At 45.8% G+C, this 27566-nt stretch overlaps 1 protein-coding gene across 2 annotated transcripts in view; it reads left to right on the top strand.

Moving 5' to 3' along the window:
* Positions 1-26080, top strand: part of RFX4 (regulatory factor X4) — a 166884-nt gene extending 140804 nt beyond the window's left edge. For both annotated transcript variants that reach the window (XM_032645833.1, XM_032645834.1), the window contains 5 exons: positions 2905-3024; positions 3364-3525; positions 14157-14319; positions 15984-16122; positions 24482-26080. In XM_032645833.1, the coding sequence (XP_032501724.1) occupies positions 2905-3024; positions 3364-3525; positions 14157-14319; positions 15984-16122; positions 24482-24754 (857 nt within the window). In that variant the 3' untranslated portion in view covers positions 24755-26080. The remainder of the gene's footprint in view (positions 1-2904; positions 3025-3363; positions 3526-14156; positions 14320-15983; positions 16123-24481) is intronic.
* Positions 26081-27566: the final 1486 nt, after the last annotated feature.

Here is a 27566-nt window from a genome sequence, read left to right as displayed (position 1 = left end):
TGTTTCTTTATCTATTAGACAGGGGTGCTGTATAGATGATCCAAGGTGCCTGCCTGTGCTAAAACTACTAAATCCATTTTTATTATCTAGGGTTTTCCATTCTAATTCGGTTTCATAGTGTCTTTCTCTCTTTCTATCTTTATTGACTTAGAGCCACAATCTCAGCAAATAACTTCTTCATTTTGGAGACCTTTTCCTTTTAGGTATTTGATGCTATCTTTTGACTTCTTTGACTCTATGAACAAAACAGTCACATCACAGGGTGTTAGAACATTAATAGCAAAAGGGACCTTAGTTACTATTTATTAAGCATCTAGTATATACTTTTCCTCATTATAGTACTTCTGTAAAATAGGTTTGACTGTTTCCCTTTTAGAGAGCCATATTGCACGATTGAAGAACAACTTCAGAATCAGACAGTCTTGGATTCAAATCCCATGTCTGCCACTTAATAATTGTGTGACATTGGACAGTTACTTTACTCCTCTAAGTCTCAGTTTCCTCCTTTGCAGAAGGAGGGTATTGCTTATTTCAAATGGTTGTGATGAGAATTAAATGCAATAGTAAATCTGCAGCAGTTAACCCAGTGGCTGCCACAGCGCAAGGGCTCAGTAAACGGCTGGTTTTATTTTTAACATTTTCGAGGAGCAGCTCATTCAAGGTCCCAGTTACTAAGTGGCAGAGCTGGAGCTCAACCTGGGCAGTTTGATCCAGACCCATGCAGTTACCCACAATGCTGTACCTCCTCAGTGGTTCACAGGACTCATTTTGGGGAAGTAGATGGAAAGTTTAGTCTTGGAAGTCTGCATTTCACCATGACTCAAAAAAAACCTGAACCTTGCTGAATTCCAAGTGGGGTCAAAAAACAGACACAGCACCCTGGAGATGGAGGAAAAAGGTGAAGAAAGCGCAGGACAGGGGACGTGGACGTGGAGCTCTGTGGGCACAAGGATCATAGGTGGTGGCAGGCTCCGGAGAGACGGGGTGTTGGTGTAGGTGTGCATGACCTGCAGGGCATCCAGTGGCCTCAGAGTTAAGCCAGGGATTTTCTTCTGTAACATTTCTGGAGCAAAAGAATCAATCTATCTGAAATGAATGTGTGTGTGTGTGTGTGTGCGCACGCGCACGCATGCACAAAGAAGCCAGGTGCAACTAAAAAGGAGAAAATTAATAAATTCCACCAAAGAGGAGTCACCCAAAAGCCCCCAACTGGCCCTCATCACCTTATTTCTGAGACCCGAAAAGGCATAGAGCCCAACTCAAATGGCCCTTCTGGGGACCATGTTCTTTATTTTCCCCATCTGTGCTATGAGGAGACTGGACCAGATGATCTGTAGGGGAAATGGGAACGGATTTTCGGAGCCAGAGCAAACTGAGGCCAATCCCTACTTAATTCCAATGGAGAGACTCATTTCCTTGTGTGTAAGAGGATAATACCACCTATCTCACAGTTTGGTGAAAGGATGAGAGCTGTGTTAAGTGCTTAGCAGAGTTCTTGGCACATAGTAAACATTCAATAAATGGGAGGTGCGATGACAATGATGATGATGACAATAATAGTGGTGTTGATAATGATGCTAGGATCACAAGATAATAAATAATGCCAGAGTCTCATAAGGCTTCTAAAAAAAGCAAACTCAAGGGAAATAGGAAGAGGAGGGCAGCTTGTAAATAGTCGGTGAGACGTTTTGGACACTTCATGGGACAGCAGGATGTCCATGTGGAGATGTCCCTTTGAGAGGTGGAAACATGGGACTAGAGATGAAGGCTTGGCCTCTCATGACAGCAGACATGAAGGCCCCTTCCGTATGTGGATCTTCCACTGTCCATGGTGGCAGCATGACGTGCAAGAAAAGATGGTTTGGGGGACTTCCCTGGTGGTCCAGTGGCTAAGACTGCGCTCCCAAGGCAGGGGGCCCGGGTTCGATCCCTGGTCAGGCAATTAGATCCCACATGCCTTAAGAGTTTGCCTGCCACAACTAAAGATCCCGCATGCCACAACGAAGATCCCGCAGGCTGCAACTAAGACCCGGAACAGCCAAATAAATTTTTTTTTTTTTAAAAAAAGATGGTTTTGAAGTAATGTACTGTGTCATCTTGCACAAGTACTTGACTTTGCAAAACAGGAGTAAGAGCACCTGCCTTACAAGGTGGTGGTAGGTATTAAATTAGAGAATATAACACTTGGAGCACAAAGGCTGGCACATGGGAAAAATCTTTAAAAATGATTGTTCACATCCCTTTTTATGAAGTAATCTACTCTAAATTTAAAATGAAGAATACTGCTTGAGGATACCAAATCTTTTCCATCATAATACCTTTTGTAACAACCATGTGCTAAACGGAAGTCTCAGAAACATTTAAGGAAATAATTCCGTTGTTGCTAATTTAAAGTGTCAGTTATGCTCCTGGAATTACGTTGTGTACACTGGTAGACACCAGTGAGTTAGAAGGCAAAGTCCCTGCCGTGAATATCCTTAAGTCCAGTCGGGGAAATAAGATAAACTTGTGGAAGAGAGAAAAATGCAAGACACTATGTCAAGCAATGCTGAACAGAGTGAGGGGTGCCTAGACGAGGATGACGCCGGTGCGAATGTGAGAGCTCAGGCGCGTTTTGACAGATGGCTCAATAGGTACCATTTTTGATGATGTCCTATTAATAAATCGAGCAAGGAAAAGACTCACTTGCCACAGTGTTAATGACACTTACTTTATGCTAAACACCAGGCTAGGTGAGGAGACGACAAAGGAGAGCAACCTCTGACCGCAAGGTGATCCATAACTGAGAGGGAATGAGGGTCCAGGACAGAGGGTCAGAGCACCGTGTGACGTGTTATCGACCAGGCTGAGGGGCACACCCGAGCCGACATGACTTACCTTTCTGTTTGGATCTTCTCTCACCAGGGTCTTTTCACCTAATTCACTTGATGTTTGATGACTATGTGCTCTACCTGTTAGAATCCCTGCACTGCCAGGAGCGCGCCAGTGAGCTCATGCAAGCCATGAAGGGAGAAGGAAGCACCGGTAAGCCGGCATTTCACTGCGAATCGTCCTCCTTGTCAATTTGATTTGTATCTTTACTTCTGTGCTCTGTGTTTCTTTAGCTCCGCATCCCAAAGAATTTAGTTATGGTGAACAAGTCAAATGGTGGGAAACCAATAATGTCTTTTTCTTCTTGAGGGTGGGCATGTGTGTACGTGGGAATTCCCTTGCATGCCACCATGGTGATGGGAAACCATCAGAGGTTTTAAGCAGAGGAGTGACATGACACAGATTAGAAAGAATATTTGCTTTTTAAAAGTCCCTGAAAGACAACTTGCCTTGACCTTTGGCTCTAAGAACCCACCCTTTCTCTACCCATAGCAGAAGTCCGAGAGGAGATTATCTTGACGGAGGCTGCCCCACCAACCCCTTCACCAGTGCCATCGTTTTCTCCAGCAAAATCTGCCACGTCCGTGGAAGTGCCACCTCCTTCCTCCCCTGTCAGCAACCCATCCCCTGAGTACACTGGCCTCAACACTACAGGTAATGAACAGCCCCTCAAAGGCTTTGAGTGGGGAGTTGATGTTTAAAGCCAGAGCTATCTGGAAAAACATTCTCCCTCCAGCCCCCTCCCAAAACAATGCCAAAATCTGAGTATCCTCCTGGATTTACGGATGACTTGCAGTTATCCATTTATTAGTTTGTATGTATTCCTTATGCTTCTGTTTTCAAGTTGGCAGATCAAGTCCATGATAAAATCTCCACCCACTGCCCCCCCACAAAAAAATAAGTCACTAAAATGATATAAAACACAGAACACAGCCATTCTTGAAAACAAGAAAGGGAGCCCTCCATGAGCCAGAAACTGAGAGGCATCTCTGGAAAGTGGGGAGACAGGAAGTCATATGCTAAGCCATGGTAGCCAGAATCAAGGCAGGGGCAATAATGGAGGTTCAAGCTAATGCTACAGGGTCCCCAAGGAAGGGGAGAGTCCATCTGGTTGGAGACCTCACAAAGGAGGGGATTTGAGCTGAAACTTGATTTTAACTGACAAAGGTATTACAGAAGGGCCTCTGGGGAGAGGACAGTGTATGCAAATGCACAGGGCAGGAAGTATGGGGCCTTTTCGGGGAATGGTAAAGTGGTTAAAATGTAGGTGGTCATGAAGAAGGGTTACAAGCCTGGAAAGGTAAGTTGGAGTCACATCCTGCAGGATCTTGCATGCCAAGACAAGGTTTGAAAATGGAAGAAATGTTACAAGGATAATAATAGCTAGTTACTAGTGTCTAAATGTTGCTTTACCATGCACAAAGGACCCTTGATATTCACAGTAACACTGCAAGGTAATTATTGTTCCATTTTATGGAGGAGGAAAAGTAAAGGGTGGAGAAGGGTCCCAGGCACCACAGTCAGTCATAAACAAATTGATTCATTCAGTCATTCTGCAAATGTCCTTGCTCTCAAGACTTGTGGAAATGATACACTGGATGTGGAATCTGCAGTAAGTGTTAGCTAATATAATAAATAGAGTGCGTGTGTGCACACGTGTGTGTGTGTGTGCACCTCCACGTTTTTTCACATGGTTGCTGTGGGGATCAGATGAGGTAAGAAAAGCCAAAGTGCTTTGTTAACAGTGCACTGCTATCCAGATAGAAGGGGTTACTGTTAGGAGTGCCTACAAGATGAGGGCTGCAGCCAAGAGGGGTATAGGAGTTCAGGGAGGAGCAGACCCTGTCCATCCCACCGGAACCCGGGCAGGCGGAGGAGAGTCTTCAGGAGAGAGGTGAGACTCAAAGCCAGCCTTAAAAGACGAGAAGGACTCAGCTAACAGAGGAGTGAGCACACGGGAACCAAAGGCAGAAACAACCTTCTGCTAGATGGCCCTGGGTGAGGGTGGGGCAGGTGAACAGACTAGACTGCAGTGGAGAGCTTGGTTAAGACTGTGCTGATTAAATTCATTATCTTCTACTCCCTCATTTACCCAGCTCTCCTCTCCCTCCGCTCTTCCTGTATTAGCTAGGATAGGCTAAGTTACTGTAACAGATAGACCCAAACATGGATGGCGTTAACACAGTGGAAATCTATTTCATGCAGGGTGTTGCAGTCAGAGAGGAGGCTCTCTTTAATGCAGCCATTTAGAGACACGAGTTCCTTCAGTATGAGGCTCCACCATACCCCAGGGCAGTGGTTCTCAAAGTGTGGTCCATGGACCAGAAGTATCAGCATCACCTGAGAACTTGTTGGAAATGCTCGTTACCAGAGCCCATTGCAGGCCTACTGAATCAGAAACTGTAGGGTGGGGCCCAACCATTTGCTCAAGAAGCCTCCAGGTGATTCTGAGGCTGACTAGTTTGAGGACCACTGCCTTAGGGCTTTGTCAGGTCTGCAACCAGCTAATGGAAATGGAGAGTGGGTCTGGAGGAGGAAGACCCACTCGAAAAAGCCCTGGCCTGAAGCTGGCGGATGTCGCTTCCACTTAGATTCCATCAGCAAGGACTTAGTCACATGGCCTCATGTAACTGTAAAGAGAGGTGGGGAAATGTAGGATAGGGTTCCCAGGCAGGGAAGGGGAGACAGATATGGGAGAGACGGCTAGCATTCTCCTCCACACCTCCCAAGGCCAGTTGTTCTAACACAAATCTTGACCCACCCTTTCCTTCCCAGCCCACTGCTGCCATCTGGTTCAGGCCTTCCCCACCTCTCATGGACATCCACAGTGACCCACAAGCTGGGTATCCTCCCGGTTAGAATCTTCCTCCAGCCCCTCATAGCGTGGGCTTAGTTATATCCCAGTTCTAATTAGAATACACTGGGAACTAAATTATGTAGTTTTGAAGATCAAATAGGATGAGATTGTCATATTTAGGTGCTTTTATCTGCTCATTCACGCACTCGTCCATCCATTTATTCATTTATCTAATAAATATTTCTCAAGTGGTTTCTGTGAGCTAAACACTTCAAAAGCTGGTGATACAAACAAGCGAGTCGTGGTCCCTTACCCTGGGAGTTTATTGTGAGAGGTTAGGGTTCTGATGAGCAAGACAGCAGTTACAATATAATGTCACGAGTGCTGAGTTGGGAGAAAGGTCAGAGTGTTAGGGAGCACAAAGCAGGGCTTCCAGCCTCTATTTGGATGGTCTGGTTGGGGGCCAAATAATAGAGAAAAGGTATTCCAAGCAGAGGAAGTAAGTAGTACAGAGGCCTGGAGGCAAGAGAGCATGTCATTTTCCAGGAGTCTTTTGATTAATTCTTTCACTAAAGTTTCCAGAACCAGAGCTACTCAGAGAGGGAATGAACAGATGTTTAAGAGCCTATAAGGTGCCTGCCCTCTTTTGCACGTTGCCAGGGGCAGAAACGTGCCAACAAACCCAGTGGCCCTTTGTCAGAGACAGCTCAGGAGACTGGGTTCTTCAGAGCAGTGATGAAAAAAAGCAGGGTTGTCAACAACTGGCATTAGATGGAGTGATGATTTCACTTTGGGTCCACAGCTGGAGAGTCTTCCTCTTCTGTGGAAATTCAGATGTGAGCATCCCTGCATTTGTTTACATAGATGCACTTCAAGTCGCATTTAGTTTTCTACTTGGAGCAGAAAGAACTTGACCGCCTCCCACCTCCCTCCCATGTTCTCTCCCTAGTGGGTTGTTGTAGTTCCTGTTTAGAAGGCTCCAGAAGAAAAGTACAGAACGACGTTTTTCGCTGAAAATAAAAAGGGAAAAGAACTTAAGCACTGTTCACCGCTCTGCAGCTGCTCAGGGGTCCATCGGAGACTGGAGTTGGGGGTCTCCTGCCTCACTAAGGAAGGAAGGGCAGTGAGAGCAGCTAGGAGCCACTAACCTGAATAATCCTGCCCACGTACTCCCACCACCGCCCAGGAGACACACATGTCAGTCAGTCAGTGATAACATCCTTACTTCTAAAATAAACAGGGAAATAATGCAAATGAAAGAGTTCTGCATTATGAAGCAGAAACAATTTGAGTGGAACCTTTCTTCCAGTGTAGCAACAGATCAAACAAGAGGACACTAAGGAAATAAGGGGAAGGAGGAGTGTGAAGGAAAGATTTCTAGGATCTCATGATCATTCTCAGCCAGCTAGTGAGTCTGCTGCTGGCTTTCTTTGTAGCAATTTGGAGGCCTCACGCTATGGCAGGTGTGATAGTCAGAGGCACAGGAATATCATAAATGTGTACAGAGATTTCTGTGCAATGTGTTCAGGAGTCGTAAAAGTAGCTTCTTAGAAATACAAATGTGAAACAGGTTCTCTTCAGATGAGTGTAGCCTTTGAAGATTTTGGCACATTCCAGCTTTGTTCTCAGATATCTCCAGGGGGCATTAAAAATGTTATCCTGTATAAAACTATCTGTAATATTTTTCTCAAGTACCACTTTTGAAATACTCCATTGCTAAATTGGACTGGACCTTGGCATGCATTGTGGGTCATGGTCTTGGAGGGAACATAAACATAATTTCCTAACAACATGTATGGTTTTATAGCTATTACAATATAAAGCACAAATTATCCATGATATACACCTAAATCTTAGGAAATCTATTATAGTAGGCTTCTTAAGTTTGGGAATTTGTGCAGTTTTTTATTGAATAATGTTGTAAATTGGAGAACAATTATTATAAATTTTATAAAATGCATTTGCCATGTTTTTTTTTTTTAAGTTAACTCAGCATATGGTTTTCATGACCAGCTAATTTCTATTTCCATCTTTAAATTACTGCTTGATTTGTATACCATTACTTTCCAAGAAGTATCTAAAGTGGTTAACAATTTAAAAAAAAAAATGCAAAACCAATTTTTTTAAAAGGACCCAAGCCAGGAAGCAAGAAATGAAGAAGTAGTAGAGAAAATTAAACAAAACAAAACAACTCTTGGCTGAAACAGCTTATTAACGCCTTAAATGAAATTTTATGTGCTCTAGTGACTTTGTTGGACTTCTAGGACTCTGAATATCATTGCTCAGATGATATACGTGTCATCAAGTTTAGCTCATTGAGAGTCAGGGCCAATCAGGTATCTGCAGCTCTTCCATGTAGCAGTGTCTCACTGTTGATGGACACTTCCCCGTTTTTCAGCTGTGAAAAAGAGAACAGTATTATGTCTGTCTGGTGAGCACAAGGAGAAAATTAATTCATTGCACATAACCTTTTGGGAACCTTTGACACAAGGACTAGTGAATACAAAGTAGTGTGAGAATGAGTTATGACTCACTAGGAAAACAGCCACCCATCTATATCTGTATCTAGTTCTCTGTCCATACCTGTATGTATTTCTAAATATGTTTTAGGATGGTATTTATTAATTGTTTTGAAAAGTCAGAGGGAAGGCATATCGAGCACCCCAAACCACCTGATGCATGGCCAGTTTTGGTTGGGTATGTCAGAGTCTGTGGCAATGCCATGAGAAGAGACTGGGTAAAAGGTTCCATTTCAACAGATTTCCACAAGGTAGAATCTGGCCCATTTATCCTTTTTTTTTTCTAATGTTGTGGGCTTGCCACCTTCCTCCTGGCCCAGCAAGTTCAGAAACCTTAGCTTTCTTTTTTTAAATTGTTTTTATTTTTTTGCAGTATGCGGGCCTCTCACTGCCGTGGCCTCTCCCGTTGCGGAGCACAGGCTCCGGACACGCAGGCTCAGCGGCCACGGCTCACGGGCCCTGCCGCTCCGCAGCTTGTGGGATCTCTCCAGACCGGGGCACGAACCCGTGTCCCCTGCATCGGCAGGCGGACTCTCAATCACTGCGCCACCAGGGAAGCCCCTTAGCTTTCTTTAAGGAAAACTGGTGCTCCTCCTCTTCAGGAGCATGGCAGGTGGTTCCAAACGGAGCAACCCACTTCACAGGACACTGGGCTGCAATTCTTTAATGTCTTTTAAAGCAAAACGTTAAGATCCCACTCTGTGCAAGTCAGGCCCCCGAAGGGTTCTAAGACCTCGTTTATGATGTCATTTTAAGTATTCCCTCCTTCAGCAATGACAATAAAAGTTAACTATTAAACTTATGTTTTCAACTTCCCACCATGGGTTCCCTGCAACACAAAACCAGCAAATTAAATCATTGAGATGGTAGGATGCCTAAAGAAATATAAAGGCAAATTCCTCATAAATAGCCCTAACTGTAGAACATCTGGCCTGCCCAGCTGCGTTTTCTCTGCATCAGTTGAGGATGTAACAAAGATAACTGGTGGCTAGTCTTTCCAAGTAACAAAAGCTCAGTTATTCTGAGGGCAGCTGAAGTGAGTGGGAGTTGGTGGACACTGCGGCCCCGCCACAGAGCCGCAGTGACTCACTCACAGAGCCCCAGAGTTGTCCCTGCCAGCGAATTCCTCCTCGTCCATCCCTGCTGCCTCCTTTTCTCCAAAGGAATGAAATTAGGAAATAAAAGCTGGGGTTGAAAATAGATTGTTTAATCTGCCCCTGACTTCACACCACCAGGGGCTTGGCTTCATGTTGGAACCTTTGGATTTGCTCATTCATTCATCTGTTCATTCATTCCGCGAAAAGTAATTCCACGTCTAATCTGTGCCATGCCCTGGGGTACACAAGCGAGAAAAACAGGTGCAGTTGCTGTCCTCATGATCCTTACGTTCTAGTGGGTAAGAGAGTCAATACAGAAGTAAAGCACCAGGTAAATATATAATTTTGAATGGTCATAAGTGCTATAGGGACCCATCATAGATGGTGGTCAGAGGAGGCCTCTCTGAGGACGTGACATTTATCTGAGACCTGGAGTATGACAAGGGGCCAGCCACATAAAGGCTGGGGAGAAGAAAAGATCATTTTAGGTAGTGGGGATCAGCATGTGTACAGGCTTGAGGCAGAAAAGAGCCTGGCATAGTGAGGACTGACTGATGTATATAAATGAGGGAGAGGGTGCAGGAGAGGAAGCTGCAGAGGTGGACAGGGGCCAGGTCATGCCATATCAGCTTCTCTCTCTGGGAACTGATGCATTTGCTGCCCCTGGTCAGTTTTGTCAGTCAGATTTTGGCCATGCAACTGTTGGTAAAGTGTAACTCAAACAGATGAGGTTTTCAGCTTCAGCAAATATTCTCCTTAAGCACAGCCACCTTTAGGATAGATGATAGCCAGTGGGAGTGGAGACAGATATAAAATCTTCTTTCTCTTCTCAGTTTTGAAGGTTACAGGAAATGTTTGTTTAGTAACAAATACTCCGAAACAAAGCTGTTCAAATGGAACTTTCTGTGACGATGGAAATGTTTTTCTGTTTTTTGTGAATCTGAGCTGTCCAAAACAGTAGATACCAGCCACTTGAGGCTACTGAGTACTTGAAATGTGGTTAGTGTGACTAAGGAGCTGAATTTTTAATTGTATTTAACTTTAGTTAATTTAAATTCATACTGGCTAATGTATAGGGAAAGACAGCTCTAGAATCTAGACGTACTTAAAGGAGCTTATTTCTCAGGAAGGTACTAAGAAAGGCTTAGGCTGGCCCAAAACCGGAGCAACATCTGTGATGGTCCATAGAATCCTAGTGGGGAAAAGGTTCAAATGATTTAGTCCAAAATCTGACAGAAGGGTACGGCCAGGTAGGCTAGGAAGCAGTTTAAATGTTCACAAGTCTGTACCAGAGTCTCACAGCTTGTGATCTGTAATGGCCCTGAACGTACACGATGCACGATAGGAGGCAGTGTTTCCTAGAGGCTTGCTACTCAAAGCGTACTCCATGGACCAACAGCATCATCATTTAGAAGCTTGTTATACATGCCAAATCGCTGGCTCAACTCCCAATCTCCCACTGAATCAGATCTGCATTTTAACAAAATCCCCAGCGATGCAAACGCACATGCAAGTGTGAGAAGCAACTGTTATTGTGGAAAGGTTATGGAGTTGGGCAGATCTGGGTTCAAATCCCAACTCTGCCACTTACCTGACCAAGTTTTGGGCCTCAACTTTCTCACCTGAAAAAGGAGGTAATACTACTTACCTCAAAAGGATTATTGTGAAGATCCAATGCGTCAATATATAAAAAGAAACTAGTATGAGAACTGGTTTATGTTGGATGATCATTCGTTCATTCACTTGTTTAACAAATCATTATTGATTGCCTCTTATATTCTAAGCATCCTCCCTGTCCTGAGGCACCCCTTTCAAGAAAAGAAGAAAAATAAACACCACCAACAACAAAAACTCAGGGAAGAAGAATGTTTTACTGGGGATGGGAAGGAAAGAAAATATTCCTCTCTAGCAGTTTCAATACTATAACATGGACAACAACTTTATAGGATTCTCAAATCCTATAGGATCTTTAGAGGATTCTCAGAGACCAGGGACTTTCACCACTGTTCTCAAGACTTTTAATTAGACGTGGGGGAATGGGGAGGGGAGAATAAGAGAAAGATGGGACTTAGACAAACATGGAAGGTTTGTTATTGTTTTACCAACAAATAAAAAGCATTAGAGCTGTCTTAAAAATTAAGCACAAACTATTAACTGCACAGATTTTCTTCTATTAGTTTCCTTAAAAACGAAGAAGCAGCAGTCCTCACTGGAGGTCCCACCGGTAGGAAAGGGAATGCAAGGGGTGTTCTTTTCTGCTCCCCAGGCAGAGAGCGTTTCTCACCCAAGCCAGTAGGTGTTAATCTGCTTAAGCCTGCCTGAGTGGATCTGTTAGGTTGCTGGCACATGGCCATTTAGGGGTTTTGTTTCCCAGACCACAGGAGCCCATTTTTCCGAGAGTTCCACTAGCTTTTTGTTTGATAACGTCTATTTCTAGCAGCATTTACTCCTTCAACAACAAATTCAATGGAACAAAAATTTACTGAACACCTACTATTTGGCAAACCCTCTGTTGGGGATACAGAGATGAATAAGGAACCGTTGCTGTGCTCCAGGAACTCACACAAAAGTAACTTGTGCTGCATTCTCTCAGGTGATGGCTATTCTCACTGTGTCTTCCTACTGCTTGCGGAGCTGGGGGAAGAAAATCCTTTGGCTTCCCAGACTGCCCCTTTTAAAATACCCACTGACCTCGCTGCGCTCTCCTGAGGTCCCAGGGCCTTGAAGGGTTAATTACTTGCTTGCTGTGGCTGGTTCATTGTTTTCCCAAACTTCCCACCCCCTCCAATTCCATTTCTAATTGTGAAATTTGTTTAATACATTTTAATAATGTTTTTCTTTTCACAGAGGCAATACACATTCTTTACATAAAAATCCAGATAAGCAAAATGGAAAAAATGTTAAAACCATCCTCAGCAATAACCTGTTTTAATAAAAAAGGGTATTTTTAAAAATTACAACAGTTATATAATTTCATATGAAGTTCAAAAATATAGAGGAGAGCAGTCAGGCATAATCCAGTCCTCTGAGACATGATCATTTTGGGGGTTTTTTTTTTTCCTTCTAGTCTTCTTGCATTTATTATAAATGACACCTAGCACACAGCCTGCTAAAGTCATTATCTTCGGGGGGAAAATAATGGTGTGGATATCCAAACCAAGAAGGGGTGCTTTTAGCCATACTGCTGGATAAGGATATTTGTGATTTTGCAGAAGAACATGGGTTTAGAAGTTTGCTGTAATTAGTTCAATCACTGTTGCTATTCAAACGTTTCACCCCTGGTGACAGAATCTGACCCAAGAAACTTGTCTTTTCTTCCTTGGAATCTGAAATGGGAAATAAAGAAATTTCTACTTTAAGAAAGTCTGACGTAAGAATACCTGAATTCATAATGAAGAGTGCTTGAATATCATTAAAAGCCTACCACGTGCCAGGCTTTTTGACATATATTATCTCAGTTAATCCTCACAACAGTCATACAAGGTATGACTTACATGACTTATGTGACTTACATGATATAATAGGCGTAATTATCCCTATTTTACAGATTATGAAAGAAAGGCAGATAAAATTTAAGAGGCTGGCTCAAGATCTTACAGCCAGTGCATGGCAGAATTAGGACCCAGAGCAAAGAGACACTATGGTAGAGTTCCACTTTTAAATGAAAACCTTTCCTTTATCTTCCCACAAGAATTTCAAGATTAAACATGGTCTGCGTAGAAGGTATAGGATTGGAGGACCAAAGTTTTCTCTTTTAGTTCACCTTAAAAATGACGTCCCTTAACCAGTTCTTCAGTCTTCCGTGTGCCTACAAGGAGGTGCTGAATCCTATATCTGCTACCTTTTAAAATAGGTTTAATCCTTTCCATTATATCAACATTCTAAATTTATCAGAAATTAAGTTGATGACTTTATTATCACTATTAGTGATTTCTTAAATTACCATTTTTTATTCTATCTCATAAAGCTCCTAAGCCTCTTGAAGGTTTTAAATTTTGTCAGTTTCTTTTCCCAGTCCCTAGCACTTTCAAGGTATCCAATTAAAAAGCAAATTAATGGAATTAATAATATGTATGGAATAGGTCACCGTTAAGGTCACTGTCTAATAATCTTCAAAAAGACCTGGGCAGGCAGAGTCCAATAATCTACTTATCTTTGCTTAAAGCAATTTGTTGGATCCTTAAACACCTGTTTAGTTGAGTGCTGAGAAGTTATTTGGGGAGCCCGTCTGAGCTACATCGCCCTGAGCTTTCTTTTGTCCTCTCTCCTTCCCTCCGTCTTTTTCTTTCTTCCTGTCTTCCCTTTCCCTTTTCTTCCTTTTGAAATTTTGATTGAAAATCTTTTGGCCACCAGTCTCTGCGCTAAGCACCAGGGACCTAACGGTGGGCAAAATAGACAAGACTCCTACCCTCATGGAACTTACAGTCTGGTGTGGGGAATTAGGCATTAATTCTATCACATTCATTAATGGGTGTAAGATGACAAATTGTGGTGGGCACCACCATGCAGTAAGGGATCTGACTTAGTCTGGGGTTAGGAGACAGCTTCTTTGCATTGAGATATGAAGAAAGAGTGGGTACTAAGGGAAAACTGAGGATTCCAGGCAGCAGAAACAGCATGTGCCAAGGCCCTGTGTTGCCAGGACTCATGGTACTCTGGAAAACGTGAAAGAAAGCTACTGTGGCTGGATCAGAGAGCACAAAGGCAGAGGGTAGGGGATGCTTCTTGTGAGATCAGCAGGGACCAAGACACATGCTTTATAAAGATTTTGGCTTTCAGCTGAAGAGCAATGGGAAGCCACTAGCATTCTAAGGAAGCACTGGGGGGTGTGAGAACTGTTACTGACTGATGCACCTTCGTTTGTCTCTGCAGGAGCGATGCAGTCATACACGTGGTCTCTAACATACACAGTGACAACAGCGGCAGGGTCTCCAGCTGAAAACTCCCAACAGCTGCCCTGTATGAGGAGTACACACGTACCTTCCTCCTCGGTCACACACAGGATCCCAGTTTATCCCCACAGAGACGAGCACGGGTAGGTGACTTTCCTGGGATGTTGCCTTGCTTTTACGTTTGATTTGAAAGGGGAGGGTTTACTCGGTCGTGGTTTTCTGAGGACAGGAAGGCTGCGCCCTCTGTTGAGTTCTCAGCGTGCTCTTGCCCCTGTACGACTGTCTCATGCAGTCCCCACAATGACCAGGTGAGGTAGGCGGGTCACCCCCCGCTCGACAGACAAGGAAATTGAGGCGGCACCGAGTCCAGTTCCCCGAGGCCACACAGCTGGTAAGGGTCAGGCTGACTGAGCCTGTGTCTGCCTCCTTTAGGAAGGAAAACTGAATACTCCCTCTCCGCAGCTCCCCTGGATGGTCCTCGTGCACTTTGTAGCCTTATAACACAGCTTCATGGTGGGTCCAAGTCTTTTATGACTCGATAGGAGGAGGGCTTCCTCACCCGAGGCTGGAGGTCCCTGGAGGGCAGCAGTCATTCATGGGGTTCAGAGAATCCCCCTGGGTTCCAGTGGCGCTTTGGACCCTGAATAAATAAATCATTGATTTTGCCCATATTTTTTTCCCTAATCTGTAGTGATGTTACCGTGATGAATAAGCTACAGATCCATTTAAAAGGGTAACAGCCTTTTGCCACTTTGCATTGTCTTTATTAAAAGACATTCCTCACACAGTGTCTAATGTGCAGTTATCTGAAAAACACTTATGATGTTAAAAAGGGCCCTTCTTCTCACGAGACTCTGCCATGTAGGTACAGTAAGCCTCACAAGCCAGGTTCCAACAGACCAGCCCTGGGGGACACAGGAGGGCATGGAGGAGGACCGCTCAGGTCCCTTCCGCGTGGTAGCCTGAGGCCTGGCTGTGGGCATACTTGAAGTTAATTCCATAGGCTCAGGTGCCCCTGACCCATCAGTGGGGCAGCCACCATTTCCTCACGGGGCCTCCTAGAGTATTTCCCCACACATTTAAAATCGACTTCGAAATTGCTTCAGAGAGCTTCCGACTCTGCAGAAATGGCACAACAGACACCCGCAATGATCATATGTCAGCGTCTTTGCTGTAAAGATGTTATTAAGAATAGTGGTAATGGTATCCTATGTTTCCACAAGACTATTTTATAATAGAAAGTGACCCTCGGGGTCATGTGCAGCATTTTTAGTACAGATGTGAGAAACAAGGGTGCGAGTAGCCCAAGGTCCCACAGCTGGGAAGTGGTGGAGCCAGGCTTAGAACCGGAGGCTGACGCCTGGTTGGCCGTGGTGTTTCCCCCCTGCACCAGAGACATGGGAAAGCAAAGGCCTGAACAATACAAAAACAGAAGTCCCAAACTAATTTCTTCTTTTTTTCCTATTTGACTTCAGGCTATAATATGGGGCTTTTTACCACAACAGGAGAAGAGGTTTCCATCACTAATGATGTTTTGCTCAGGGCTAGTTTTCATTCCCTGCGCATCCGCCGGGTGGTGAGGGAGGTATGCTGAGGGGAGGAGGAAAACCCACCTGGGAGTTTAAAACTATCACAACAAAGCCGCAGAGTGGAGATGGTAGGAAACAGAAAGAAGAAAAATGGAAAACAAAAAGGAAGAAAAGAACAAAAAGGAACAAAAGTAGATGAGGTTGATTTTTAAAGGTGTCAAACTGATTTGTTCTCCCTGCTGTTACTCACAATATTCAATGTGCCTAATGCGTTTTAGATACACGGGAAGCTATAACTACGGGAGCTATGGCAACCAGCATCCTCCCCCAATGCAGAGCCAGTACCCGGCCCTCCCGCACGACACAGCCATCTCGGGACCGCTCCACTACTCCCCGTACCACAGGAGCTCTGCACAGGTGAGTCGGTGGCCCCGCTTGTCCGGGCCTTGGTGTGCGTGGTGCCAGGTCTAGTCAATTCAACACAATTAATAAGCACTTTCTGCATACTGTGTGTCTCCAAGGAAAGGACGGTCTTTTCCTCAGTGCCATCTCTTCCCTCCAGTGGCTGCCCACAGCGGGTGCTCAGCCAGAGTTCACCCCTACTTGCTTTCACATACATGGGTGCCAACCACATGTCTTTAGTTCTGTCCTCCCTTTGACCTCTCTCCCAGGAGCCAAGCAGCTGCAATGTCTGTTGTCCTTTTTTTCGGGCAGCCACTCTCAGACTGAATCTTTTGTGTCCTCTCCCACCACCCACTCCTGGTGCAGTCAGACCCTCATGGAGTCCTGTCAGGACTGTCATGCCAGCATCATCCTGACTGGTCTCTTGGTTTCACATCTGTTCCTTTTCAGTCCAGCCCAAACACACAACCTTACCAGAAGAGTCCTCCTGAAATGGAACCTTATCAGATCATTCTCAGGCCTTTGGCTCTTCACTGTCTAACAAACCACATTGCTCCTCTGTGGCCTTGGTGAGTGGGGATAGTGGCTGCACCTGTCGCACCAGTGTTGGGTGCTCCACTTGTCTCAGACGTGTTCCTGTGCACTGGGCCCCAAACACAACTGGTCACCAGTTCCATCCAATTCTGCATCCTCGTTGTCTCTGCACGCTCCCTGTCCTTGCCTCAGATCAGGTCTTTATCCAACCTGGATGATGACAAAAGCCTTCCCATCTGTTGCCATGCCACCGAACTTGCCCCATCTCTGGTCCCATCCCCAGTACCGTAGCTGGAGGAATCTTTTGGGGAAAAAAAAAAAGCCAACTGGCGATAACACTGTCCCTCTTTTGCATGTCATTGCTTTCAAAGTCAAGTTCAACTCCTTAGCACGTCTCTCAAGACTCATGATCATCTGGGCTCTGCCTGCCTTTCTGGCCTACCAGCCGTAGCCCACCTTTACCCCAGCCACGCCAACCCACGTGCAGTTCCCCCAGGTCTTCACAGATACTGTTGCCTCGGGCTGGGATTCTCTTCTTCAACCTCTTCTGCTTGTTGTTCAGGACAAGCCTCCTACTGTCTGTGCGGCACTTGCTGACACTGCCCTCGTCCTTCCTCCAGGACCGTATTCGGTGCCACTCCTCTGTACTCACGTGGTGCATTGGGCTTTCTTCTGTTGGCATACTTCTCATCACTGACTTTCCTGACACCCACAGGAGACCCCAGAGCTCCATGAAGGCAGAAATTAAGTCTAGGATCTCCGGGTCACAGCACCCATCAAAAAGAACAGCTAGCTTTTACTGAATGCTGTCCCGTGCCAAGCATAGTGCCGAGCACTTTCCACACCTCCACGGTAACCCTTGCAGAAAGGAAGCGAGAATAACTTGCCCGAGGACTTGAACCCAGGCAGTGTGACCCTGGCTGCCCAGGCTCTTAAGCACCAGCCTCTGTCACCTCTCATAGAGGGCATCCACTGTTTATTGAACAGAGGAGTGAACAGGAGGTGGGGCAGCATAAACAACTGTGGTGTGTGGCAGGCAGGGCGGCAGGTTTGGGAGGCAAGATGAGAGCTATGCTTAGGAAAGAGCTCCTGCAGCAAGGGCCAAAGGACAATGAAGCAGAGAGGAAGGGGCCTGGCAGAACAGGGAGCGCTGCCAGGAAGCACTTGCAGGAGTCCAGAACAGAGGTGGCAGGACGTGAGCTGGGATGCAGGCTGCAGTTACATCAGCTGTCAGCACAGACCTGCCTCTTGGGGTGGGGAGGGCACCGACCAGAGTGTACCCACGGTCCACGGGCACTCGGGGCAAACAGGCGTCTGTTTTGATTTCCATCGGCAGTACCAGGGGGAGCCCTGGTATAATCCCCAGACAAGCCAAGAAGTGGATTCCTCTAAATCATCACCTGGGGCATTCATTATAGGTCCCAACTGCGTCACACAGAGAGGCCTGTTCCCTAGGTACTGCTTCTCTTGGGAGCAGAGTCTGTGCTCCCCCACGGTGACCCCCTAAATGACGTAGAGCTGCTGCCATAGACTGGGTCACACACAGTCTAAGCAGCCCACTCATTCATTCATTCAGTCGCTCTCCCACGACTGTCGAGTGCCCACTATGCGGCAAGCACTGCTTAGCCTCTGAGAATACGGGGAGAATGAGACGGAAGCGTGCCTGCTTTGGGAGAGCTTCGGCTCCAGTAAGGAGACACTGGCAAGATCAAGTGAAAATCCCAGCCACAGCTCCTGGCGTTACCTTCCCTTCCCTCTTTCTTCACTCCCTCATTCCTCCTCGTGAAATTTCTGGGGCTGGTTTTTCTGGGGTGTTATTTTTAAAGCCTTTTGCTACAAAAAGAAGCCAAAGGCTCCTAAAGGACCGCGCGGTCCCTGGTGATCAAAGAGGTCGAAGCATCCACCCTGGAAACCACAACGGTCCCCAGCTGGAGCATTATCATTTAATCGCTGGTCCTAATCGAAGGGCTGAGGACTAAACGAACGCCCGTGGAGGAGCCCGCTGAACCCAGACTAGGTGTGGGAGGTGAAAGGGTCCTGCAGCCTCGTCACCACTGTGTCCTGTGGCTCTCAGGCAAGGTCATTTCACGACCTCTGACCCCCACCACCCGCTCATGCCCTCCACTTGGTGCTTAATGCCTTCGTCTCCTTTTGTAAAGTGGGGTGGGGAGCCATTAGTTATATAACATCTCTGCCCAGGTCGATGGGTTAGGGTTAGGGTTAGAAGGCTGAGATCAGCACTTCTCCTGGGGAGGGTACTGTCTAAAGACAAAGAATCCTTCGTTTTGTTTTTCATTAACATTTATGGGTCAAGCACTGTTTTAGGCACTTTCAAATACAGAGGCTCACTTAATTCTCAGAGTAACCTCAGGAAGAAGGCATTTTCTCCAGGTGTTAAAGACGAGGAAAACCTCAGAAGGTAATTTGCCCCAGGCCATGCATCCAGTAAGTGACAAAGTGGACTCAAAGGCAAATTCTCCAAATCTCAACCCCAGGCCGGTGGCACTGAGCTACATGGTGTGTGTTTTGGAGGGTGGGAGGTAAATTGGAGAGGTTACTGCAGCTGTTCTTAATAAGTTTCAAGTTCCCAGAGAGAAGAATCACACACCCAAGATACTGTGTTTCTTTCCTTTCCTGGCACTTTGGTTTAAGGTTGAGCACATAGGGGAAAATCCACTGCAGGGTTAATTAGTTTTAGCTTTCCAGAGCAGAGGTCAAGCCGTTCTACTCCTGAATACTGAATATCACACTTCATTACATCAGACTCAGTGGGGAAAAGATTAGTCTGAATGGAAGAAGAATCACAACCATAGAATATGGTTAAAGAATGCAGTTGGTCATTAGCACAAGAAACTAACTTCTGCAAGTAAATGCCTACCAGGTTTGCCTTAAAGAATGGATACAACACTTCTGTGAAGTTCAGTAATCGCAGACATCCCAGCATTTATATACACAAAATAACGTGAAGTCATTTGGTTTTTGAAATAGGGCATTGTGTGCCCTTGTTTATACTACTCATTTATACAAGACATGCTTTCTTCATGGGTACTACAAAGGTAAACCTCCAGTCCTGTTCGAATCCTCGTAATTTCTCAATCAGTGAGTCCAGATGAATCAGGTTGCACAGGGTAAGGTTTGAATTATTTCAGAAAAACACCCTTCTTGCAGCTATGCTGCACTTGTCCACACCAAAATAAGTGAACAAGGGATGGTATCAGCTGCCCTTTCCCAGGTTCCCCATTCTCATGCCCAACCAGAAAGAGAAAACAAACCAAACACATGGCCACGAAGTATTTCTGAGCCTCATTCAACACACATTCATGGAACCTCTACCCTGTCAGCAGCCATGAATGTGAAGTGGGCCCTTGAGCTTAAACGCCATTTGATCAACCAGAAGCAAACTGGCTAGAAAGACACTTAGGGTGGACCAGAAAGTTGTTGCGCATTTCTCGTCTGTATGGCCAAGGCCCAGCCTTGCCAGCCGGTCACGCAGCTCCCACGGCAACTCCAGTGGACCAGCCCAGGGCCAGTGGGTCCTCGATCTCAGTGGCCCAGTGACTGCTACAAAGTTTGCTTAGCGTGCTCCACTTTGGGATAGCATCCTGGGCCGAAGGGAATAAAAGCAGCCCACCATAGTGGTACAAAATCTCTGACTGTAGAGCCAGGCTTCCTGAGTTCAAATCTCAGCTCTGCCTCTGATAAGCTCTGTGCCTCAGTCTCCTCATCTGAAAAATGGAGATAATTCTAGTACCTATTTCATAGGGTTGTTGTGAGGTTTGAGTGAGTTAATAAAGGTTAGAACAGGGCCTAGCTCATAGTTAACACTCTGTGTGGATATTTTCATCATTCTCCTTTGTAACACCACTGTTATTATATTTTCATAATTATAGAATTAATTTCTGTCTTCCTCAACTCTACTAGCTCTGTGAAGGCAGGGACCAGGTCCTTTTTTTCTGACCATCTTATTCCCAGGACCCAGAACAGACCTGGCCCTTGGTGGGTCCTCACGACATACTCATCAATGAATGAAGGGATGAATGGATCCTTACTCTGGTAGTAAGCTGCTGTGTGACCTCACGAAGATCATTTCCCCTCTCTTGCCCTCAGTTCCCTCATCTGTAAAGTGAGAGGTAGGACCAGGTGGTCAGTCACTAAGGCTCTTCCTTTCATTAGTGGACCACGATGCTATGACTTGAAGAAGACGAACATCCATAATAGTTACCACGTTTTGAAAACTTACTGTGTGGAAGCTCGAAGTGTTTCACATGTATTAACTCAATTAATCCTGACCTGAAGAGCTCAGCAGGTGTGGACCGTCTGGCACAGTCTTGGGGGAGCTATGTCCCGGGTGGGGGGTGCCTGTTGGCAGAACTTTGGTCAGTGAGAGCCGCCTTTCATAGGAAAACAGTTTGTGCGCCCGACGGGGGCCACCTTTCACCCGTGCTCAAGTAGCAGTCCATTTGGCGAGGGTCAGGGATAAAGGGCTCATTCTTCCCTCTCCAAGTGCAGGAAAGTCAGCCCTCGGTGTGAGTAGTCACTTCTCAAAATAGCACTTCCTAAAATGGTTCCAGAGAGGCCCGGGGTCAGTCTCAGCTGAGATGGACTCACGTCACGGCCCCTTGAGGGAACCTTTGCCCACTTGTGCACACACACGTGCACCTACACGTGCCCACAGACACCCCTTGCACACCTCTCACGGGTTGGGGACTGGTGACTCATCTCCATTTTCACATCAGTAGCAACAGTGTGGGATTTGACCTAGAAAAGGCTAACTTCTGGTTAGGGGCCCTCAACAAAAAGTGCCTTTATCTGGAGCAGAGCTCTCAGGACCCCAGGGTTTGTGCCCAGCGGGCCCGAGGAGCCTGCGTGAACCCGGATGTGAAGTGTGAGAGGTGAGGCGGGTGCTCCCGCCAGACTAAAGAGAGGCCTCACTGGCGGCTTTAATGGCCAGGCCGGGCAGCGGCACTCCAGCCCCTCAGCTCTCAATGGTCTCTTCACCACGGGGAAGACGAGTCACTGACTCATTTGCAATTAGCTGACCTAACGGGACAGAATTTTCCAGGCCGGATTCTGTGGTAACAGAATTTTATTGTCACATTGGAGATATTTTGAGCCAGTCTCATTTCCAGGCAATTACTCTTTTGAGCCTGTGACACAACCCCTGGGCACAGCTGCATCTAGGGTCCTTGATTCGGCACAAAAGACACGCTCTCTCGGGTTCTGTGGGGAGGCGCCTCCAAGTCCACACGGTGACATGGTACCTACACAAGCCAGGCAAGTAGGACTCTGTCAGAAGCATCAAGCTGAGGCCTGGTCAGGGTTGTAAGACCCTGTGGTCTGTAGGGGAGGGGGGAGCTTAAAGGAAGAGTGACAGAGGGATTCAAGTTTAATGGGCTGTGTTCCAGGAAAGGAGTGTCTTCCTCTCTGAATTCTCTGCCGTTCAGTTGTGGTGGGTCCTGCCTCGTTTGGGCCAGATTGATGTGGAGGAAAGTTACGAGCTCAGGACCGGGCTTTTCTGCCAGCTCTCCCACTAGCTTGCCATGTGGCGCCTCACTTTATGGATCCTAGTTTTCTGTACATCTGTACAACGTGGGCTTGGATTATATGATCCCTAACGTTCTTTCTAGCGGTAACGTCCTGGTGTTCATTCACCAGATAACTTATGTAGCACCTGCTAGGTGCCAGGCATCATTTCAGATGTTGGGCATATGGTAGAGAACATGACAAAGCCCCACCAGGAGCTTAGGAATATAAGCCAGTGGAAGGAGACAGCTGACAAGCAGGATGCTAAGATCCCGACCTGAGAGATGGGGGGTGAGGCACTTAGCTTGGAGAGAGAGGATGTCCAGAAACGTCTCTCTGAAGAGGTGACATTTGAGCTGAGGTCTGAAGAATGATGAAAAGGCAAGCATGGAAGGAGCTTGGGGGTAGGGGTGGGGAAGAAGTGTTCTAGGCAGAGGCAACATGTGGGACAAAATTCTCTGAGGTGGGAACCAGCTGGGCAGGCCAGAGGACCAGAGAGGAGGCCTCTGTGCCAGGGAAGGGACATGCATCCGGGGAGCTTACCTGAGAGACTGTCAGGAGGGGGAAGCCACCTTTTGGAAAAAATTAGAGACCATTTTGTAATAATACTTCTTAATATTACCTATTTAACACCCGGGATCTTGATATCTTGGGCAGGGCCCAATCTCAGTACGGTCTCATTGGGGTTTAGAATGGGTCCTAGGCTAGAATCCCACCGCCCAGGCCTGAGGGTCCACCGTGGCTGCCGTCCACGCAGCTGATTTGGGGATTATGAAAGGCTCCGTGCGCTCTTCCTGGTCTCCTTGGCAACACCCCTTGGTGCCTTGTTCCCCCAGCTCCCAGATACCAGCTACGCGCTTCTCCCTCTTGCCTACCTGTTCTTCTGACTGCGGAAGGCGTGTTGTCTGTCCTAGGTAGGACAAAACCCTCACTACTAGAACTTGGCGCCCTCCTCCTTGACCTGTGAATAGCTGGTTCTCTTCGCATGCTTTGGGCCTAACAGCCTTCCCCTGCTGCCCCTCGGGCTCCCACTCAAAGAGGCAGAACAGTTCCCCTCTGGCCCGCTCGACTACAGGGGGCACCACTGTTGTCATAACCCCTTCTCCTGGCTGTCTAGGCTTCAGCCTGTCTGTCTCCTTCACAGGGGGCAGCTTCCCACCGAATCCCTCAGGGCTCCACTCTCCAACTGTCAGGGAAGACAGATGGGGAGCAGAAGAATTCCGACATTAGCACATATAGGCGCTCTCCCTACTCGTTGCCCTTGCCACCCTTGTTGACTGGCTCCTGCTCTTGTTGGGGTGGCCCATAGCACAGCAAGGAAATCTTTGTGCTGCCTGGCCTGCAGACCCCGGAGCTCGCAAAGGGAGCCCAGAGCTCCTCCCCTTCCTCCCCTCTGATTGTACTAAAAGCGGCTTATTTGCATAGCTGTCTCGGCAACTGAAAAGAATGTAAAAGAAGCAGCACTTCAGGGGCACTCCTCTTATTCCCGATTCCCTCCAGAACAGCTTCCCCTCTTCTTGTAGCTATTAACACCTGTTTTCCTGGCCTGCACAAAAGCACCTCCCCTCCCATTTGGCTTATCTTGACTCCTTCTTCCACATTCACACCAAGCCCAATAATTTACCATTTCCTGCTTGTATATCTTCTAGGACTTCAGTGAATGTGAACCAAAAAGAGAGATGTTCTCTGAATGATAGGCACTAATAATAACCTTTGAAGCTGTTGACTTGCTTCCTCTTCAAAAGCCTGCTTTTAGGTTGCAGTTCATAATTGAATTCAACTGTAAAATGCTATTTTTAATGATGTCACTGTGTTTTTCTTGGCAGTATTGTTCTCTTGGGTTGATGGAGTGGGACCTATCACATCTCCTAAAATGATAAAGCTCAAAACCATCCATCCATATATCCGTATCTATTTGGACATGCTGTTCCTCCTGTACACACACACACACACTCCCTCTCCCTCTCTCTCTCTCTCTCTCTCTCTCCCCCCCGCCCCCCCCCCCCGTATTCCCAGTGGGGTTATTCCTTCTTTTGGGTTTGACTTCCCCAAATATTGCAGATTAAGAGCACAAAAAGTCAGTATTTTTGGTTGAGTGACTGTCGGCCTAGCTCTGGCTGTGAAATCCTTTGCATTTCTCCTGTTATATACTTCCTAGACCAAGAGTCAGTCTTTCAGAATTTCACTGATTACTTCCCATCAACTTTCATTAACAGCGTCTTAAGAACTTTAACTTAAACTGTGAACATGACTGATACTGTGTATGTGCAACTTCTAGCTAATTTTAACTTTGTGGAATTTCTTTCCCCTCAACAAGTACCCGTTTAATAGCCCCACTTCCCGGATGGAACCTTGTTTGATGAGCAGTACTCCCAGACTGCATCCTACCGCAGTCACCCCCCGATGGCCAGAGGTGCCCACAGCCAACACGTGCTACACAAGCCCGTCTGTGCATTCCACGAGGTATGGGAACTCTAGTGACATGTACACACCCCTGACCACGCGCAGGAATTCCGAGTATGAGCACATGCAGCACTTTCCTGGCTTTGCTTACATCAACGGAGAGGCCTCCACAGGATGGGCTAAGTGACTGCTTTCATAGAAATCCATATTTAATATTAATAATAATTATTAATAATAATAATAAACTCAACACCCACCCCCCAGAAGAATTTTATCTCAATACATCATAACTCCCGGACTATTCCTAGGCGTCCATTTTCCTAATGAATATGAGGCTGGGATTCAGTGTGGGATGATAAACTTTAGTTCAGAAATGGGACTCACTAAAAGTCAGTGAGGTTGGGTTCCAGTAGCCAAGCCAGACTTGACTGTTTGTATAGAGCACTATCTCGGGCAGGCCGACCTGTCCCTTTTCCCTCTGTTCCATGCCTTCACTTTATGTTGGCAACCATTGCCAGTAAATTACCTATTTTCCTGTTGACAGAAGCTCTTTAGTCTTGAAGGGTGGATACTAGAGACGGAGCCTGGTTTGTGCTTTTGGATGGGCACATAATTTAACCAAGAGCATTCACCCTTCCATCTGGCTGTCATCTTACTGTACAACAGACAGCCCCCTCAGATATGTCCTAAGCATCCCTTCTTCCTGGTGGTGTCGTCACTGCTTCCTGGAGCACCAGGGCCAAGTGGAGGTATCTGGAAATTCTAGATTCCCTGTTACACTTATGTCTGTCACAGTACCTGCATTGCCTTGGAATGTAAGCACTGTTTAGGGGGAAGGAAGAGGCCTGTTCTGTATGCCTTAAGTTGAGTGAGGTTTGTAGGGGACCGGTTCTTCTACATGCAAGTATTTGTCCTAAGTTTGCACAATGGCTAGTGTCAGCAAAAGGCAGGAAAGGGGTTTTTAAAGTTCTGAGAGAATGTGGATTTATGGCATTGAGTATCATACTCAGCTCTGCTATATTAACTCTGTGAATCTGAATGGACCAAACTTTTAACTTACCAAGCACCAAGTGTGAAAATGACTTTCACGGTTCCTTCATAAGACTATAATAATTTCCGACACTTTGATAGAAAAAAATCAAAGCTGTGCCTTTGAACCTATACTATACTGTGTATGTGTGGAAATAAAAATGTATTGTACTTTTGGAAAATCTTTCCGTAGGCATTTTTCTGTTAGATTTGTAGCAAGTTGTGAGGTTTGTTAGAGATTAACATAGGTTTTCTTTCTGTATTATAAAAAACACCAAGAAATTATGGTGGACCTATTACCCTATGGGTAAGAAATAAATGGAAACATGACATCGGATGTTTTAGCAGTTGTTCTGTAAATAAAACATTTGATCACACCACTCAGTGTGATAATCATGTCTACAGCTAAAATGGAAATAGTTTTATCTGTACAGTTGTGCAAGATATGAATGGTTTCACACTCAAATAAAAAGTATTGGAATGACCTGCTCTCTTCATTTTGTATTTGATAATGACCTGTGTGTGTGTGTAATATAAATGACATTCTGAATACTTCGGGTATAAGTAGGCGAAACAAAACTAAGTGGTCTTCTGTGGTTGTGCTTATCCAGCTCCCTGTGATCTTGTCATCATTAAAATGTGGATAGGCCACACATGCAGTCCTTAAACGACGATTCAGCACCCACAGCCTGATGTAGGGAACCAGTTCTACATACAAGGATTTACCTGAAGTTTTCATGATGGCTAGCATCAGCAAAGGGCAGGAGCCTTTCAGCTCTTGCAGGGAATATTATTCTTCAATACCAGCATCATTAAGAGGTCCCCTGGTACTTAGTTCATTATGCTTTAATGATCACTGGTTGTAAAGATATTTCAAGCACAGTGCTTTAAATGCCAATAAACTTGTGGAAAAGAACAGTAACAGTACTAAATACTTAGTAAGTACCAACAAATTCTTCTCCAAAACTGCATTTTGATTCTAGGGTTGGGAAATGAGGACACAAGAGGGAAAATGATTAAATGTTTTGCCCAAATGTTAAGAGTCTAGGATCTATGAGAAATTCAGAGCCACAGATTTCCAGAAATGGCAGTAGTGACTATTTTAACTAAAAGGCATGAGAATTTGACACCTCAATTTGCATTTTGAAAGATTTATTTTTAAAGCCAAGCTCTTACTTGCTATTACATAACTCACTTATACCTGAAATTTTAATTTTAGGATTAAAATTATACATTTTACATAGCATCCCCTTTGAAAAAATTAGCTATGTTGTTCTACCAAAAGGAAGCAGATGTTGGATTTCACTCTCTGATGGTAAATTAGTTTGCTCTTTCAGCCAAGGTCCGTTAGTTGGCTTTATATGAGGCAAATAAGGGAGAGGACGAATAAAATTTCATATTTAGTCACTGAAAATAAGCCTGAGAATAACCAGACCTATTGCTCTCCTGCAATCCAAAGCTCGTGCTCCACAAACGAATGGGTGTAGTAAGTCTGACTTTCGACCTACTAAGCACAAAAAACTAAGCAATTGCCAAATTCTCTAGCCAGGTAGCAGCAGCGCAGAATAAACACCACCCATGTACAAGTAACAACCACAAGCTCTTTAAATGCACAGGTGTTTAGGCAAAAATAGTCACTATCAACAAGAGCCTGAATCCCAGAAAATAGAGCCGTTGCTCGAGGAACTCTGCAGAGGAGAGAATAAGGGCCTCCTCGTCACAGCACAGCGGAGAACCGGGAGTCATCGGCGCCGTAGGAGGAAGGAGGCAGCTTCAGATGAGGCAAGTGGCCACTGGACGCTCTCTCCAGAGCACAAGGTCCCCATGTCTTGGGAGTTTAGCATACTGCTTATGTTCCCAATTGTTCTAAAGCTTCCACTTCAGAACACAGAGGGATCTGATTAGAAGAAGACAACAGCTGCTGTGAGCTCATGACTCAGCTGCATCTTCTCTCCCTCTGGTGGCCCCTA

The sequence above is a fragment of the Phocoena sinus genome, chromosome 10 (assembly GCF_008692025.1).
Source record: "Phocoena sinus isolate mPhoSin1 chromosome 10, mPhoSin1.pri, whole genome shotgun sequence".
Classification (NCBI taxonomy): domain Eukaryota; kingdom Metazoa; phylum Chordata; class Mammalia; order Artiodactyla; family Phocoenidae; genus Phocoena; species Phocoena sinus.
Note: the sequence above shows the minus strand (reverse complement) of the source record. Positions and strands in the feature narration are given on the sequence as shown.